The 19,143-nt window shown below is 34.1% G+C and overlaps 2 protein-coding genes across 2 annotated transcripts in view; one reads left to right on the top strand and one right to left on the bottom strand.

Moving 5' to 3' along the window:
• Positions 1-3,621: 3,621 nt before the first annotated feature.
• Positions 3,622-5,533, top strand: LOC130823919 (uncharacterized). The gene is made up of 3 exons (XM_057688748.1): positions 3,622-3,796; positions 3,886-4,334; positions 4,889-5,533. The coding sequence occupies exons 1-3, from the start codon at positions 3,748-3,750 to the stop codon at positions 5,405-5,407; spliced, it is 1,017 nt and encodes a 338-aa protein (XP_057544731.1). The 5' UTR covers positions 3,622-3,747; the 3' UTR covers positions 5,408-5,533.
• Positions 5,534-8,056: 2,523 nt separating this feature from the next.
• Positions 8,057-19,143, bottom strand: part of LOC130824020 (uncharacterized) — a 33,376-nt gene continuing 22,289 nt past the window's right edge. Inside the window, exons 22-35 of the mRNA XM_057688883.1 lie at positions 18,452-19,105; positions 16,924-17,184; positions 15,781-16,128; positions 15,255-15,664; positions 14,725-15,154; positions 12,917-14,209; positions 12,461-12,721; positions 12,086-12,376; positions 11,476-11,940; positions 10,806-11,237; positions 10,363-10,641; positions 9,593-10,144; positions 8,928-9,134; positions 8,057-8,334 (exon numbers count right to left, since the gene is read on the bottom strand). Of these exons, the coding sequence (XP_057544866.1) occupies positions 8,215-8,334; positions 8,928-9,134; positions 9,593-10,144; positions 10,363-10,641; positions 10,806-11,237; positions 11,476-11,940; positions 12,086-12,376; positions 12,461-12,721; positions 12,917-14,209; positions 14,725-15,154; positions 15,255-15,664; positions 15,781-16,128; positions 16,924-17,184; positions 18,452-19,105 (6,003 nt within the window). The 3' untranslated portion in view covers positions 8,057-8,214. The remainder of the gene's footprint in view (positions 8,335-8,927; positions 9,135-9,592; positions 10,145-10,362; positions 10,642-10,805; positions 11,238-11,475; positions 11,941-12,085; positions 12,377-12,460; positions 12,722-12,916; positions 14,210-14,724; positions 15,155-15,254; positions 15,665-15,780; positions 16,129-16,923; positions 17,185-18,451; positions 19,106-19,143) is intronic.

Genomic DNA, 19,143 nt, shown 5'->3' with positions numbered 1-19,143 from the left:
CTCCTATATAAAATTTTCAATTTCTATGTTATTTGAAAAATATACAATCAATTACTCACAATAACCATTATCATACCCTAGAAAAATCTAAATTCTCTTTAACTAACCAGTCATTTAAAAATATTTTGCTCAAAAAAATCCTTAAGAAGTTCAATTTTAATATTCAAATCAATTATACCATTTGTTTTCTAAGTTTGGTAAATTTTAATAAATGTGTAACTCATGTTAATTTTAATTTTAACCTTATTTATATCATTCGAAGCAAGAAATATTTCTAGTTGATGAGTTTTATAAAATTATTCAAATTATTTAGTTTATAAAAACAATAAACTTACGGTATATAATAAACTAGTATAAAACCCCATGCATTGCACGAAGTTTATAGTGTGTGTCATAATTATTAAAAACAATAAACTGTCTATATGAAAATTATTAAAAACTACCTAATTTATAGCACCTTTTACAAAAGCCTACCTAATCTAATTTTTTTTTTTTGCAAAAAACTACCTTAAATGACATAAACGTTTGCAAAAGACTACCACATGACGGAAACCATTAGTTGACCGTCAAATGAGGCATTGACTTTGCATGTGAAAGACATGTGACATAGAATAAACTCAATAAAGTAACAATTTCATTTGTTCTAACCTACAAAAAATTAAATTGACAAAAGGAGGGCATTATTTTTCTAAACTAAAAATAAAATCATCCATGAACAAACCCAAAATTAAAATCAACCTATCATTAATTGCTTTAGGATTATTCACAATTGAAGACCGGCCATAACAAACTATATATACTCCATTAATTACGGCGTCGTCTTAGCTTTGAAGGAGGAGCAATGGGACCCGCAGTGGTTCGAAAATCCCGAATTCCTTCTATGATGAACTTAGCTTTGAAGGAGGAGCAAATATCACATCGTTGTCTATGATAAACTTTATCATCACAACTAATAATACTTCTTCCATTAGCAGAAGAAGAAGAAGCAGCATCATGGCTAAATCTCCTTAAACCTCCATAATTCAAATCATAATAAATATTTTTTGAATTTAAACTCAAAGAATTTTCCCAATCTCTCTCTTCCACTTCCAACATTTCCGTATAATCAGAATCCCTTCTATGAAGCACCACATTAGAACAATTTCACCAGTAGAATTATTTCTTATTGAAGAGAAAATGAATTTATTGGTTGGGATTGCGATTTGATGATGATTTTGATCATTGTGTTTCAGATAGATTGTAATTTGATAAGATAATTCATAAAAATTAGGGTTGATTGCAATTGAGATTGTACCCCAATCTGTTTCTGTTAAGCCATTCAAGAATTTCACTCAGAAAAGAGTAGACAAATACATTTGCCAATCAAACAAGAAAATATCTTAATTTAATTTGGGGAATAATTAGGGTTTTTAGGGGTTGAAAGGGAAAGAGGAAGAATTAGGGTTCTTGTGATTTCAAGGGGAAAGAGGAAATAATTGGGAAAAATTGTGTTTTCAGACAGAAGAAATCAATGCCTTAAGTAAATCACGTGAGACACGTGCTGGTCAACTAACGGTTTTCGTCATCTGGTAGTCTTTTGCAAACGTTTGTATCATTTAAGGTAGTTCTTTGAAAAAAAAATTAGATTAGGTAGTTTTTTGCAGAAGTTTCTATAGATTAGGTAGTTTTTAATAATTTTTCATATATATAATACATATAATAATACAAATAATAATAATAATAATAATAATAATAATAATAATAATAATAATAATAATAATAATAATAATAATAATAATAATAATAATAATAAAAAACTAAAATGAAGTAATAATTGTTAAGATATGGTGATATAAAATTATTTATTTGCACAATAAAATTAAGGAAAAATTAAAAGAAACTACCTAATCTATAACTCTATTTGCAAAAAAACTACCTAATGTGTTATATTTCTCTACAAATGACTACCGCTTAACGGAAAATGTTAATTAACCGCTAAGTTTGAGGGTTTGACCAATTTGAGAAATTAAGTTGTCTATGTGGCAGTATCTCATTGGTCCTCGTTTTTTAAATAATTAAAATTAAAACACATAATTTAACTAAATAAAAAAAAGATATTTAACGTCATTTTTACCCAACATAATTTAACAAAACGGATATCGTTATTCCCTTATGGGATAACTCTTTCGAAAATTCGGTTAAAACAAGTACTTATTCGCCAATTTAATTTTTCGAAGCAGCATATTACCCATAAGGGTGTTCCGACCGAATTTTCAAAAGAGTTATCCCATAAGGTTAATTGCAACGTCTGTTTTTTGAAAAAAAAAATCGTTATGATATGTAAGATTGACGTCAAATATCTTTTTCGGTTTACGTATAGGAAAATAAGCGAATAAGTACTTGTTTCGACCGGATTTTCGAAAGAGTTACCCCATAAGGATATTACGACATCCGTTTTTAAAAAAAATCGTTATGATAGGTAAAAATGACGTCAAATATCTTTTATTTTTATTTTGTTAATTTATGTGTTTTAATTTAAATTATTTAAAAATATGAGGACTAATGAGATACTACCACATAAACAACTTAACCTATCAAATTGGTCAAACCCTCAAACTTAACGGTCAACTAACGTTGTCCGTTAGGTGGTAGTCATTTGCAGAGAAATATATGAGATTAGATAGATTAGGTAGTTTCTTATAATTTTTTCTAAAATTAAATATTTTATATATGACCTTAAACATGAGTAATGAAATTGTATAATAAACTTAAATTATTAGTTTATTTTGATTTGAAATGGTAAATTACTCAATTTAATTTCTAAAAATGACAGATTGCTTATTTTTATTTAACACGTAACCCAAAATCAACAAAAAAAATTTTAATTTAGGGGGCCTTCGTGTGGATGACATGTGAAATTCTCCAATTTTTTTTATTAAATTGTATGATAGGATTTAAACTAATTAATTATTGCATATACCCATAGTTGCTTATATTTACTAATTTACTTTTAAAGACTGTGTATATTTATATAATGACATGATTTAGTATATAATGTGATTAAGTATACATTACTTTCCAATTGAAAACATCCTACTTTGTATCTTCTTATTAGAATTAATTAATTAATTACTAACATACTATTTTTAAAGCAACAAATTTGTAAATCAATAATTTATACAAACACATATTAAACTAATCTACATATGAAAATAAAATTTAAAGTAAATGTTTTTTTAAAATAAAATAATTTTCTACATAATCAATATCTTGTATTGCACAATATGAATAAATAGAATATTTCATGACTAAATAATTACCATATAACATTATAATCCTCTATAATGTATTTTAATAACATTATAAAATCCTACTATAATATTGTAATTTTTAAAATAAATTTCTAGATTCGAAATTAATACAATCAAACTTACTTTTTATTATTATACAGTAAAATTAATAGAATGTATGATACTAAAACTTAAAAAATTATTATGTATTATTTTATAGTTTTTGTATTAGTATCATGGAGTATTAAGAAATGGAATTATCCAAAACCTTAACGGCTAGTTTTTATTAGAGGTGATCTCATACAACGGTCAAATTCTCCACTTTAAAACCTCTCCTTCTATGCTTTCTATCATACTCCTTTGTTTATCCAATCTTTTCCGCTCCTTCTCTCCGATTTTCGTTTTTTTGTTGAAATCAATTAGTAATCTCAATATTCATAAACCCTAACCCTCAAATTTCTTGATTTCTTTCTCATCAATGGAGACTCCTATGGCTGCTTTAACCAACAGCAACACCAAATCAACAAGTAAATCGAGTTTAATTCTTCTTTTATACTGAATTTCTTGTTTGGATTTACCATTCCTTGCTAATTAATTGAATTTGATTATTTTTCAGGAAAAATGGAAGATTCTGATTTGTCCTTATCTAAATCAAGACAAAGAACAGCAAAACAAGATCGATCAGTATTAGTCGACATAACAAATGATTCTCCAATTGTTGGACTTGCGAGTGGAAATTTGATTGAAACCCCAATTTCATATGTTTCAAAACAGAAGATTCATTTTTGCAAGAAAACTCCTGGTTCAGGCGAAGATTTGCTTCGAGGACAAGTCAAGAACTTACTGCAAAAGGTTGAAGAAGAAGCTGAGATTTCTAAGTTCTGTATTCAAAACTGTGGCCGGGGTCGCCATGGATTTAAAGCTATCTTTAATTCTCCGGCAAGTCTTGTTGCTCCAACTCCGGTTAATACACCACAAATTCTGAATTTCTCCTCTGTTGATGAGTTTGAATCATTAAGTCCTGTTTCTGAAACTCCGATTGAAGATCAACTAATTTTTCCCCAGGTTTGTTCTTTACTTCTTGTTCTTGATGTTTGATTTAAGCTTCTATGGTTATTGTTAAATCTCTTGTAAAGTTTGCCTCTATTACCCATACTCAACTACGTGTGATCGTCCGATTTGGCTACTTTCTAAAAAAATACAATATTTTTTTAGTCGTTGAGGGTACTTAAGATACGAACAAGTTTGTTATTGATTTGGTTATTGGCATCTATAAAGAAAGCAAGACCACATTGCACCACATCTCGGGACTGCTTTGTAAAGATTTTTCAAAATAAATGAATCGGTTGTTAAAAACCGTTTTTGGTCATATTAAGAGATATCTTGTGCTTTCGATTGATAGTTAGGAGCTTTGATAAGCACATTAATTCCGATTTGTTATTGTGATTACGACTGTTACTGCATTTTTAGGCTATGATGGTATTTTTTATGGATTTATTTATAATTGGTTTTGTGTTAATTATATATTGATTGTTTCATGTGAAATTGTTTTCTTACAATGGTATATGTAATTATCTTAAAATTCTATGGTTCCTTGTGGATTTGGATACTTATATTAGGTGATGAGTGGAGTAATTGATGAGAAGAAACAATCAGAATCTGAAGATATAATATCAAGGTCATTATTTCTAGATTTCTCTGAAAAATCAGACTCCTCATCAGATTCATCAGCTGTGGTGACTACCCAAGAAACCCAAGAAAAGACAGTGCCTTTGGATGATGATGATTCTTCAATATGGTCTATTCAAGTGAATGCAAGCATCCGAGACGACGACGAGGGTGAAGATGAAGTGAATCAAGATGATGAAGATGGTGAGTTTTATGACGATGATGAAGAAGAAATGGAGGATCATAGTTTGTGTATTGATGAATTGTGTGAAGAAATAAGCAATTTAACCATGGATTTTGAGAAGAAAGGAACAAAATTGATGGGGAAACATATAAGATTTGTGTATCATAGTGATGATGAATTTGTTGAGGATTATGAAGAAGTTTTGCATTTAAAGGGATTGCCAACTCCAACAGGAAAACATGTTCGTTTTCAAGATGAAGATGAAGATGAAGATCAAAGAAATTGAATGGTTTGGACTAAGCAAGTTTGAGTTTTTTTATTGTACTTTTGGTTGTATCAAATTTGAGGTTTCTCAAGAAGATTTGTTGTTGATTGATTTAATCAATCAATCCATATTAGATTTTGTTGGAAACATTTTGATTTGAATGCTAGTTTTCGAGTTGGTCTCTTTCCGATGGACAATTTGATGTCATTCATTATTATGATACATAGCCAAATTATTGTTCTCGTCATTATACTTTCAACCGATAGTTTGGAGTCATATGATACATAGCATATGATTAGGAGTCATATAAATCTAAACTCTAACTTAGACCAAGTTTAGGAGTCATATGCATGTCACCTTATTAAATCACATATTCTTATGAGAAGACCGTCTCTTTCACTCTTTGATAGATCTTTTCTAATTGAACCGACTCATTATATATTTTTTAAAAAACTATAAGTCAGCATTAAGAATGAGAAGACATTTAAGATATTAAAAGTAGGCATTAAGAATACGGTAAGTAAGCAATATTCTTATGAGAAGACGGTCTCTTTCACTCTTTGACAGATCTTTTCTAATTGAACCGACTCATTAAATATTTTTTAAAAAACTATAAGTCAGCATTAAGAATGAGAAGACATTTAAGATATTAAAATTAGACATTAAGAATACGATAAGTAAACAATAAAAAATAATGTAAGTATGCATTAAAAATATGGTAAGTAGGTATTAATCTTTAATGGATATTGGGCTAGAAATACGTCTCTCAAATAGATAATCTATCAAGACACTAGCTAATTATTAATTTGGACATAATAGGTTTTCATGTTGGTCTCCTAGCGTTGGATAATTTAATGTCATTCATTATATGATACATAGCCAAACTACTATTTTTGTCCTTAAACTTTCAACTGATAGTTTTGATGTTGATCTTTTTGCATAGGATAATTTAATGTCATTATGTAATCATATAAATCTAAAATTGAACTTAAGTCAAGTTTAAGAGTCGTATGCTTGTCACCTTATTATCAATCGCTCCATAATTGGTTTTGACGTAAACATTTTGATTTGAATCCCATGGTTCTCAAGTTCGCCATAGCCAAACTACTACTTCCTTCCATTTCATCATACTCTCAACGGATAGTTTTCAAATTGGTCTTTTTGCATAGGATAATTTAATATTATTATATATTATAATAATACAAATCTAAACTTTAACTTAGGTCGAATTTAAGAGTTATTTGTGATCCATATTGTGATTGGTTTTGTTGGAAGTTGTTTGATTTGGATGCTTAGCTACCGATCATAAAGTTGTTCTTATTTAGCTTGGGATAATTTAATATCTTAAAACATTAAATTAAGTCAAATTTAAGAGTCCAATGCATATTACGTTAATATTGTAAAAATAAAACGAATAAATATAATATATATTGTACATGTGAGAGAACTATATTAAGCTACCTTAATGATCAAGGTGAATATATGAGACTAAAGTCTTATTTTTATCTTTCAACAATAGCAATTTTATAATGAAGAAAATATATTATTAAACAAACCAAACATCTTGATTAGTTTTCTTATACATTAGCCACAATATCACATTTTATTTTTTTTTAATTTTCAATTTTTTATTTTGCAGATTCCAATTCAAATTTAAAACTCACATAACATCAATTTTAGATTATAAAAAGGTAGACATTTATTATATGTCAAATAAATATTTAGCATACGTTAACTAGAATTTTAGGATACTTCAAGTATGGGAGAGACAATCTTATCCTTATAAATGTAATTATAGTATATGTAGGAGCCGAACCTACATATTCTACGCAATTTTATAGTGATCTACCAATTGAGCTAAGACTTGAGATGCCAATTAACTAAGTTCTATAGAAAAAACATGATTAATAATTTGCAAATGCAGTAATAAAATATATATTGGGACCTTAACCCCTATTTCAAGGTATACTAAACTCTTCCTTAAGGTTCACTAAACACCAACTTGGTATAATTTAAACCCCAATTTGACAGTGTAAAATTCTACTGAACACATTAAAAAATTATAATCCCTAATTCATATATACATGATCACTACTTGAGGTATCACAAACTTGAACTTAAGGTACTTTAAATCCCTAGGCCCTAATTGACACTTCCTAAACTCTACTTGAGTTACATTAAATCCTACTTGATGTCTCATAAATAATAAACAAGTTGAGGTATTCTAAATACCTATTTGATATATCCTAAATGCCTACTAATGTATAATAGATGCATACTTGACATACTTTTAGTCCTTACTTGACGTATCCTAAATAACTACTTGAAATATCCTAAAACACTACCGAATAAGTGTGCGGTTACACATTAGTTACCAATTTGTATAATTCATTTCTTTTTTCTTTTCTAAAATTTGGAGCGGCTCAATGAGAGACATTGAGACTAGCTCTCACTGAAAATGGAATTGAAATTAGAATGGAAAATAGTTGGAGGATATGTCAACTTGGTTTGAAGGGATATAAGATATTGTTAAAAAGTGAAGGTCAAAGATGGTTACTCTTTTTGATTGTAAATATTAAATTTTGCGACTATAATTTATATTTTAATAAGCTATAAATAATTCTAATCATAATGTAAATAATTGCTAATAGACCAATGGAGTAACAAGGATCAAGGAAAATGCACATATATGATTGACCAGGGATTTATTGCCCTTATCAACTTCAACTAAAAGACTGCATATATACATTGTGTAAATAATCACAAGTTCAGGGAGTCTGAAATCTAGCAAAGTTAGATTCCAGCAAAAAATGTCGTGAAAAATTAGATTAAAACCAAGGATGCCAAGTTGGGTCCATCATGCACAAATTTCGCGGGCTCAATGCAGCTTCAACGAGCTCTGCCACGCCCCTTTGAACAGATTGAGGGGGTTCCATCGCGTTCTCATCCTACAATGCATCAGAACAATACAATGTTTACTCCAAGAACGGAAGAACACCAAAAGGAATCGACAATATAACAAATTCTGAGGAAACCAAGTGGCTGGTACCACTACTCGTATGCTATAAGAAGACATCTATACAAGTACAAAGATGCGAGCATGAGAGAAGAATAGAGAATCTGAAAATCCATACAAAAAGGAGAATACCCTATTCTATAATTTTCCCAAATAAGCTGACATGAGAAGAATATATGTGCTTATTCTAAATAAGCCAATCAGATAACAAAATAATTTTTCCCAGTCATGAAAAGAATAAAAGAGGGAAAATATTTACCAGATGATTTAAAAATTTATAAGCACAAGAATTTCGGAAAAACCCACACGGAGAAAACATAAATAATGAAATAATGGAACATGCCTACATAAAACATCAGTTTCCGAAGAAATGTGACACGTATAAAACGATATCAATTTTAATGTTTATTCACTAAGATCGATCTTATTGGCATTGATCAAAAACTCAAGCACAACACCAATATAACTATATCATTCTAACATTAGCTCGTTGAAAAAGGAATAGAAGACAAACTGTCTTTTTACCTCGTCAGATAAACTCTGGGGAGCTATTCCATTGATCCGGCCAATCGCATGCTCAACGTTACTTGTCACCTTGTGCTTGAAATCTGCAGGGCTTAGACCACCTCCAGGAACGGGCGCCATAGGCATTCCAAGTGGTCTTCTCCAAGACCATGACAACAGCTCGTCACGGAAAAACATAGCTAGGTGATGCCATAGATGCTTGTTTTGCTGCATATTTTGTATAATTCAGAGTAAAGAAATTAATGCTAATTTTTCAATTCATTTAAAATCAATGTGAAGGTGTATACTTTGAATTGCATACTTTTCTCTAGTTTTTATCTTGCAATAGCAGATATAAATCATATAAACTGTCGTGGCTTTTCTATTTTTCAACTAAATGGACAACACAACTCTCCACCGTAATTGTTTTTATTCTTTTTGGAAAAAAAAGTTATATATAATAACCAAAAAAGCAAATAAAGTCTAAGGGGAATCCCCGGGAGTGACAAAAGACCCAAAACTCCTCAAAGCCAAGAATAATTCACCTAGGCTCAATAACAAACGGTACAAAAATCATTATCTATCCCCTGTAATTAACTTGTATGTTAAGAAGTTTGGTGGGCCCTCATTTTCAATTGAGAGTTGTAATATACTTATATCTAGAAATGAAAACTGAGAATTCTCACCTTAGGAGTTGTAACAGCTTGTGCTGCAGCACACATAGCAGAGATAATGAGCCCTTCTACTCCAAAGTGGGAAAAGAAAGCCTGCATATTTCTGGTGAGACGGAACGGAACAGGCTCACCAAATTCAACCATTCCATTAGCATCATATGCTGGGTGGAAATCAGTCTGAAATATTTTGCCGGTGTTCTTCGCAAAGAGAATTTTGTTCGGGGACCTTCCTCCAATCTGCAGCATGTATGAAATAAAACACGAAAGAGCCAACTGGGTGGCAAATTGCTTCTTAAAAGCCCACATGTGGTTGCCGTTAAGCAGTGTCTTGTAAATGAACTGTGAAAGTATGTTGTCTGGCACATGGTTCCTAGTTACTTCATTATAAGCTTGGAGACGGAGATCAACAAGAGCCTCTGGTGAAATTTGACCAGCCATAGCTGGGTTAAGCTGCTCCTTGAAAAGGGAAATCGGAAGATCAGCCTCACGATTATTTCTAGCGCAATGGTTCTCATAAACCTCGAGCAATGTACTATACATCAAATCATCTTCTACCATGCGAACCTGATCCACAGCAAGTAATAGTGAACTTGGTGTAAATGATGAAAAGATCAAATTTCAGGAACCATTCATTCACAAGTCAATGCCAAAGTTTGTCCCAATAAGCAAGAGTATTCAAGGGGCAGAGCATTAGCAACTTGCAAGTAAGTGCTATCTCGTGGTTCCAGCATGCATTAATACTTCTACAAAAAGAAAAGTAACAAATCAGTAATGACGAACACCTGAGACCAAACAGGAATTATTATTGGGGTATGAATGCATATATGCCGCCTCCTAGACTCCTTGTGCTTATCGAACATGCGATTCATCACACGGAATAGTTGAAGCATACGTTCATCACTCCTAGCATTCGGTGTTAGTGATGTTTGGACAATAAAATGATGATGTGAACCATCTGAGCCGATTAGTGTCAAGCGACGGTAACTACTACCATGTCTTCGCACAATTGGAATGTCAGGACCAGCCCGATCCAACTTTACTGTATGATCAGGTGCAATCTCCTAAGGAATGAAACAAGTCTCAGCAGAAAAATTAAGGAAAAAACTAGAAATACCAAAAGGTTCAAAAAAAATTATCATTTGAATCACTTTGAGCAGGCTTGCACTCAATACAAAAAAGATGTTAATCAACCTAATCTTTCTCTCTGATGGAAATTTCTTTATACCTGATCAGTAAAGTACTGTCCTGGGACCTCAACATCAACAACATGAAACTCGCGTAAAACCCTGCTTTCCTCTTCCAGTTTCAGCACAGCTGGAAATCTGTCCTCAACATTACTTTGTAGGACATTTTTCCAATGTTTCAATCGCTCAGTGAGTTCAGAAAGTGTTCCCGGGAAGGTAGAAGCATTGTCTGGATCAAGATCACGTTCAAAGTCTTGCTTATACTCGCGCACGAAATCAACATGCTTGTTCACAGCATCAGCTGAAAAGCATGCCCTACAGACACCGGAAAGCTCCTTCCTAAGTGACTGGGGAACCTCAGCAGTAGTAGCAGTTGGATATTTGTAACACCGATGAAGCAATGCATTAACTACTGCTAGAAGTCTCTCCCCTGGCAAAGTGACAAACCTTGACCCAATCTCTGTGAGCAATATCTGTAATACATACCAAATATCAAAGAAAAAACAATTTCACATACCAAATGTCCTCACAACAGGGAAGAACATGTGAACTAAAATTAAACCACAAACAGCAAAACAGTTGCTACATACAATATATATATAAGATGACGTGTATGTATTCTAAAATCAGCCTACAAAGATGTCAGGTTAATGATTTAAAGACTGCAGATTTCCCATGAAAAAATAAACATAAAAACATCAAATAATTCACCTCAAGTTCACTGGCAAGATTAGTATGCTTGCTCCTAAGAGCCTCCATAATATCCTTTGCAGCATCAAAAGCACTGGCAGCAGAAGCCATAAAACTCAAAGCACCACTACGCCTTAATGCATTCTGACCATTACTAATGTTTGAGGAACTTTGCTGGTGTGGCTCACTATTGGATGATGCACAACCATCTCCAGCAACAGACCTTTCTGAATCTTGACCACTTATCATTCCACCATCATGGGAGGTGATAGAACTACCTGGTTGAGACACCTGATGAACCTGATTTTCTGGAGCACCATGACTCTGCATTCTAGCAGCCCCATCATTCACGCCAAGTGAAACAGCACCAGAAGCGGAAGGATTCTGCTGCATTCTTTGCTGCGCCATAGCTAATCTCCCGATTTCTGATTTATTAGCCGCATCACGACGTTCGAGTAAATATGTGCGCAACCAATAGTATAAAGCCTGAAATTATGGCAAAATAGTTACACAACTATGCAGGACTCATAACAATATCTTCCTTTCCCTTCCAAAATTTCTCTTCTACTTTGTGTCTCGAGCTGCCAAGGGAGCCGGGGATTTTACATCTGAATGGAACATAGAAACTAACCTGTGGATATACTGTAGCAATTTTCAAAAGGACAAGCTTGCAATGCGGGGCTTCTGTTCGTTGTAAGGAAAGGAGCAATTGAGGAATCCAGGAGAGCCACACCCAATGGGGTATTTGATCCAAATATTTGTCAAATGCTTTTCCAGCAGGTTCATTAGGGGTATCAAAGCTGAGAAGGTAAAGAACACGAGCAAGATAGCTTCTTGAATTGGGTATACCCAATTTAATACCTTGAAGAAAACAACTTACAGCATACTCCAACCAAATTTCATCCTGTGTTTCCTTGTAAGCCTGAAAAATGGGTATATATTTGCAGTGAGCTCAGATATAACGGACCAACATCATAACGTTATAAGCCAGATCTAAGATACCTACCATGTCACAATAAGTTCCCCAGCTAATCCACCCTTTTGGCAGGTTTTTGAAAACACTGATGGCATTGGAATACTCTCGATTTGCAGCTTCACAATCATTTAACTTCAGTAAGAAGTCTCCTCTTAGGCGAAAAATTTCTGCTTTATGCTTAACAGGAAAGTATTCAAGATTGGTGCTATTGATCAAACTTAAACCGCTGGTCAGTTCTCCCTTCATTTCAAAATAGGCTTTTGCTTGTTCTCTAATTTTAACAAAGGCCTCCTGCAAAATAGATAAAAGTAGTAAAATCCCTGCATCTCACCATCACTTCTAGACCCATGAAAAGAACTAGATGTAGGAGTGACAAATGATTTTGGCAGGCTAGCAACAATATACATAACAAACACCAAAGATAAAGTCAACATCAATAATAGTCTAAATGCATGCAAAGACAAAAAAAAAAGAAAAATCACATACCTGCACCTCCATTGTAGAGTGACCATACATTTTTTCTAGTATGGTTACACACACATCATAAAGACCTTGTTTGCGAGCAATATGACCAAGCCTATTGACATTCCATGCTTTGTCACGGTAGCCAAGGTGATGAAGTTGAGGATTAGTCGAGCCAAAATCCTTAAAAGCATCGATGACGCCATTGTATATTTCATTTCTCCATTGCAGCAAATCATACCAAACTGTCATGTTATCCCATTCATTTGGTGTCCTCAATCTCCAGGTCTCCAGAATATCCTTTAGATCTGAATAAATTCCTCCATGCCCAGCTGTGTTCCCAGCATGCTTGTTTCCATTTGCAATATCGACAAGAATTCTTGCTGATTCCTGAACTTCGACTAGCTGCTGAAATTGCTGCAGAAGAGGTATCCTAGCATGCACAGACATTTCAGGCAATTGCCACCACTGTTCTAGAGCAAGATCCACACCTTTCCCAACAATGTTTTCTGCATCTCCAACACCATTAACATTTCTATCATGAAGTGCAAAGTAGGCCTGAATTATTCTGAGCTTTGGAGTTTCTTCTACTTGGGCTTTGGGTATTACATGATCCTTCATATAACCCCAATCAGGGACTTTCCAAAGGCTATCAAGTAAAATGTCATAATTTTCAACGGACTTGCCAAAATCTGACAGGGCATCCCATTGACTTAGTTGGCCAGCACAATAAAGCCATTGCTCCTCCCAAAGACACATCTCAGCCTTGGGAACAGTGTTATTATAAGTGCCTTGAGTTGCCTTCACCATAGCCTGATAGAACAGACTTTGAGCACGCTGCCAGTAGCCATGTTGCACAAGTGAGAGACCAGCTCTAGTTTCTGCTGTAACTGACCGCTTCTTCCACAGCCCACACCTCATGTCCTCTTCATTGAGCAAACGATAAAGCTCAGCAAGACACTCAGAGCACTTAGTATCGTTCGGAAACAACATGACATGACTCTCTAGCAAGGCCAATGCAATATGCCAAGCATTATAAGTCTTTCCAATATACTTAATGAGTTCACTAGGCATCCGAGGCTGTGGATGGCTTAGCTGAAGACCTTCCAAAAGAGCTTGCACCACATTTGGTCGATGTGCCTGTTGTTTCTTGTGACAGTCTTTTGATAAGAGACTAATCATAGGCTTTGCCAATGCAACCTGTTCATCTTTGTTTAAGCTCACCCAGACAATAGGAAATACCAATACCCACAAGTGATACGCAACATTTGCATCTGTGTGAGCAAGCTCTTTCAATGGCATAAGAAGATCAGCCACCTGCAAGAGAAGATATAATTATATTAATTTCTGCTTCAACTTCTTGAAGCTTCTGTCTACAGATTAATGACTCATTTCAAACTGAATTTCTTAAACAGAGTTGCATGCAAATCTAGTAAAAGGAACATAGAAAACTAATATCCAGCCCTGATGAGCAGTCATATAACAGGAAGCTAATAGACAGAGAGAAAAAATCATGACAGAGGGTTGTGGACACAGCTTGAGGACTTCATTGGTGCCAGAGACATGGATTAAGGCTTCACAGATGCCCAGGCAATATGTTGGCCCTTGACATTCTCCTGCTGCTGAGGTAAGTAGCAAATTTCATTTCCCTTCTGCATAGTAAAGTAGCAGTGTAATACAAATCCTATAAAAGTGTAAGTACAGAATCTCCTATTGATCAGCACAGATCTCAAGTTTCACCTATAAGCGTGCATATAAGCTAAGGGATATCAAGTATCACAACAAAGTATACCTCCGCAAAACATAATGGAGAAGGGGAAGAGGAAAGCAACCTGTAGTCTGCCCATCTTATTCAGAAAATGACCATGCTTGTGAACAAGCCCTTCAAATGTCAACGGAACAGCTTCTGGAACTTCAGAAACATCAGCAACCTGGTGCTGCATTGCAGATCCATCAGGAATAGTACTCGATGCAACAAGAGGCTGCAATCTCGCAGTGTTAGGAGCAAGTGTAATTGACTGTTCTTCTACTAACAAGGCAAGAAGAAGATCGAGTCCTTGTTTGAGCCAAAAAACATCACTAAGAGCATCCCAATCCTGAAATTGAATGATGTATTGCAGCCTAGCAAATAACGTTTTTCCAAGAGATTCATGATAAAGCATAAAGTACTTCTTCCTCGTTTCAGGGTCCTTCGCCCTCAAACCAAGCATGAACTGCCTTTCCACTTTCTGAAATACATCTTGCCTCATGGAATGAGGATATCTGCTCAAAGATGATATATTTTTTTGATAAGGAGCACATAGATGCTATTGTCAACAGATGAAATGAAGTAACCTGCTGAAAGACAATTTTTTTAGCATACCTATTTGAATCGGCACAGATCCCATAAAGAAGTTCCAAGTACTTCTTGTCCCACTCTTCAAGTTGCAATGGGGAGAAAGCTTGTTTGTCAACCTGTGAAAGTTTCTGAAGGAAAGATACAATTTCTTTGGCATTAAGAAAAGTAGTTGCTGTGCCAGCAGCAGTGGGTTTACAGTAGTCATTCTCAATCCACCCTTTTATAACATCCAAGATACAAAGTAGCACACTAGCATCAGCAACCTTTTCTGAGAGCAAAGCATGAAGAATTTGGGTGATAGATCTCTTGTACTCAGGCACAAGCATGACACTTTCACCAATAAGTTTCAGGACCGATTTTATATTTGAGATGACAGCTCCAACATCAGCACCATGACGAGAAGAGGTAACTGAATCAAGATCCAGTCTCTGACCCTGAATTAAATATAAATGGAACATGAACGCTTGAGTAGTTACAAACAAAAAGTACACAATACCAAACAATACAAGGTAATTCTAGGGCAGAGGAGGGCATAGAGAAGAACAAATACCTGTCTTGCTTGAGTACCAACCGCTGATCCCAAATCACGTGCCAGACGTTGAAGAATTCTGACCAATAAAGAGGGATCAATTAGGTCCTTCTGTACCTCCATAAGAGTCTTGGTAACAAAAAGCACGAAGCTGATAGAGTTAGCAGCAATATCATTTCCAGAAGTCTGAGGAGCAGTGACAGTTGCAATTTGCTTCTCAATCAAATCTTGGACTTTCTGGCATAAAATCTTCACATCAGATGGAGTACTAGTAGAATCCAATGGAAAAGTGAGAAAAACGATCTTCAACAAGGAACACAATGACCTTCCAGCATCTAACATTTTGTACTTGAAACATGGTTCAAGAATCTGCAGCAATTGAAAAAATATGAATAACAAAACTGATAATAATTCCAAATAACCAAAAATAAAAGGATTTACTTTTGGAAATCACACCTTTGGATGGTTCTCTTTTAAAAATCCCACTTTTTGATTATTTTTGAAAAATCCGAACTTCACTCTCAATTTTCTTTTAAAGATCTTCCATGTAACCCTTACCTTTTGTACCTGGTTTCCTTTTTAAAAAAATAGTTATGAGGTGGATCCAATGTGTTTGTGATGAAAGGGAAAAAAGCTCCATTGGAGTCGTATGCAATTTTATTTAATTTTCTTTTAATGGTGCAGTGAATAAATCATGGATGGTGGAACTTGGTTAGTTTGGGTAATTTACCAGTTTCATTAATTTTTTTTTGGACATGTTGTCATAAGCTACCTAGCAACTAGTTGGTGTCAGAACTGTTGAGAATGGGGTTTCATGAGAGGGGTCGCGGGGGGAGGGGAGGTGTGAAGGTGGAAGGAGAGAAATGTGGTGGTGGGAAGGTTAGAAAGAGAAGGTGTGAACTGTTGGCTTTTTATATTCCTTTTCTTTCTCTTTTTTCCTTTTTCTTTAATTTTAATTACCTTTTTCAGTTTTTTTGAATGAAAAAACCCAAAAGTAACCCAAAGAACAAGTTACAGGTCATTTAGATCTTTAGAAGAAGACTAAGGGTAAAGGTCAGATTTTTCAAAAATAATCACAGGGTGTGATTATTAAAAGAGAACCACCCAAAGGAGGGATTTTTTAGAGTACATTTTCCATAATAAAAAGGATGTGACATATCATACCTGAGAAATCTGGCTTATGTTATTTTTGATAAACAAATGTGCTTGTTTTTCCAAAACTTTGTTCATGATATCTAAGCCCTGAGCAAGAGTAGTGGATGGATCTTTTGATTGAGATGGCTGAATACTGCTGAGCATCTTCTCAAGGTAATTGAATTTCACATTAGCATGTGGCCATACTTCCAAGGCTTGAGAGAGAATATCTAAAGCTTGTTTGTACATCACACTCGCTTCTCTGTCTTTAGGCTCTATCACCAGGGCTACCTGGTCCATTATGAAAAACCCAGCAAGACTATAAAATGAAAACTGAAGACAAAATTTACGATAAATAAACTGCAACCATACAATTACTAATGACAACAAAACCGGCAAAACTGAAAAAGTGATAGCTCCCCGAAAAACTCAAAATTACTTTTCTTGAGCATGTACTTTCCTAATAATATTATACCAGGCAGGAACCAACTTGGTCTTAACCCCTCATCCTGTAAAAATTTGATTCTTTTTAAAAAAGACTTCATCTTAACCCTACATCATGTGGGATGGTAGCATAACAAAAAACTAGGTCTTGTCCATGTAATGTGAATCCAATAAATAATTCTAACTTCAAATTACAAATAATACATAGGCCTAATTGACTATCATAAAAAAATAACAAAGAACCGATCAAAACATATTTCTGAAGGAGCATTGAAACCATTGAGGCAAATGTGACACTAAGTGCAGTCGATATAAAAGATCCCAAAAAGGAAAATCCATTGCCAAAAACTGTAATATATGAAGGGCAAGATCAAATGTTCATATATTCTGATAATTCATTTTCAATAGTTGGACAAATTAGATCCATCCATCTTTTCCTTGGCAAGTTTTGGCTTGAATAGAAACTCTAACTACACAACAACAACAGCAGCAGCAGCAACAACAACAACAACAACATTAATAATCACAAGGAGGAGGAGGAGGAGGAGGAGGAGGATGATGATGATGATGATGATGATGATGATGATGATGATGATGATAATAATAATAATAATAATAATAATAATAATAATAATAATGATAATGATAATGATAATGATAATGATAATGATAATGATAATGATAATGATGATGATGATGATGATGATGATGATGATGATAATGATAATAATAATAATAATAATAATAATAATAATAATAATAATAATAATAATAATAATAATAATAATATATTATAGCCAATGTTTGTTTAAAGATACAACATGGCATGTATGGATAAGAGGGAGTAGTGCAGAGACAGCAGCAGGTAATTTATTATGCAAGTCTATATTTATTACGTTTCATAACCCCAATGCCATTAAGTGACTCCCACCTAAGCTCACACCAAGATGGTGTTTCTTGCATGTGGGAGGGGGTGGGTGGGTACATAACCTTACCCTTTTCGAAAAGAAAGATGTTGAGTGACAAAAATAATCACATGAAATAATATGCAAAGTCATCTTAAATAGATATACCAAAAACGAAACAAAAAAAGATCAGTTATCAGACGTGATACCCTTATAAGAAAATTAATTATCATTTCTTCCATTGCAGCATTTGGCTTGAATTCCTCATCTGCTTGAGATGCAGAACCTGGGGTCCCAATGTTAGGTATGGAGGCAGCACCTGGCGGAGAAGTTCCAAGGAAGGATTGGATCCCAGGTTCAATTTTCACACGCTTACTTGGATCCTCAGTACCTGTTGTTTCCTCTGTAGCACGTTTGGAGTCTGCAACAGCAGTACCTGAACTTAATAGATCAGAATTCTGAGTTGATGTATCAGTCCCAGTAGCAGATTTCATTTCTCTTTGCCTCTGCCTCTCCCAACCAACAACCAACCCAGCAAGTTCTATAGCTAGACGACGATTTTCAGGAGTTGTGGTATATGGCAACCCTAATCGGCTAAGAGAATTCACCATATGAGGTACAAACTGTGCTCGGCAGGCATAGAAAAGATCTGAATGCCGCACAATGAGCTGAAAGATGTGAATCAAATTAGGAATTGAATGGCCTTCTTCAACAAGAATTTTCTTAGTATAACGTATCCAAATAGGCATGCGATTATCTCCGGGAGCTAATCTTCTTGGTAATGCTGGCATCAATATATCAAGGGCTTGCTTCACCAACATTTTATGCTCTGGTTGACAAGTTCTCAAAAGAGCAACAAATACCTGATTTCAAGCATATGAAAATAAGATCAATTACCAAA

Source organism: Amaranthus tricolor, chromosome 9 (genome assembly GCF_026212465.1).
Source record: "Amaranthus tricolor cultivar Red isolate AtriRed21 chromosome 9, ASM2621246v1, whole genome shotgun sequence".
In the NCBI taxonomy this organism is placed as follows: Eukaryota; Viridiplantae; Streptophyta; class Magnoliopsida; order Caryophyllales; family Amaranthaceae; genus Amaranthus; species Amaranthus tricolor.
Note: the sequence above shows the minus strand (reverse complement) of the source record. Positions and strands in the feature narration are given on the sequence as shown.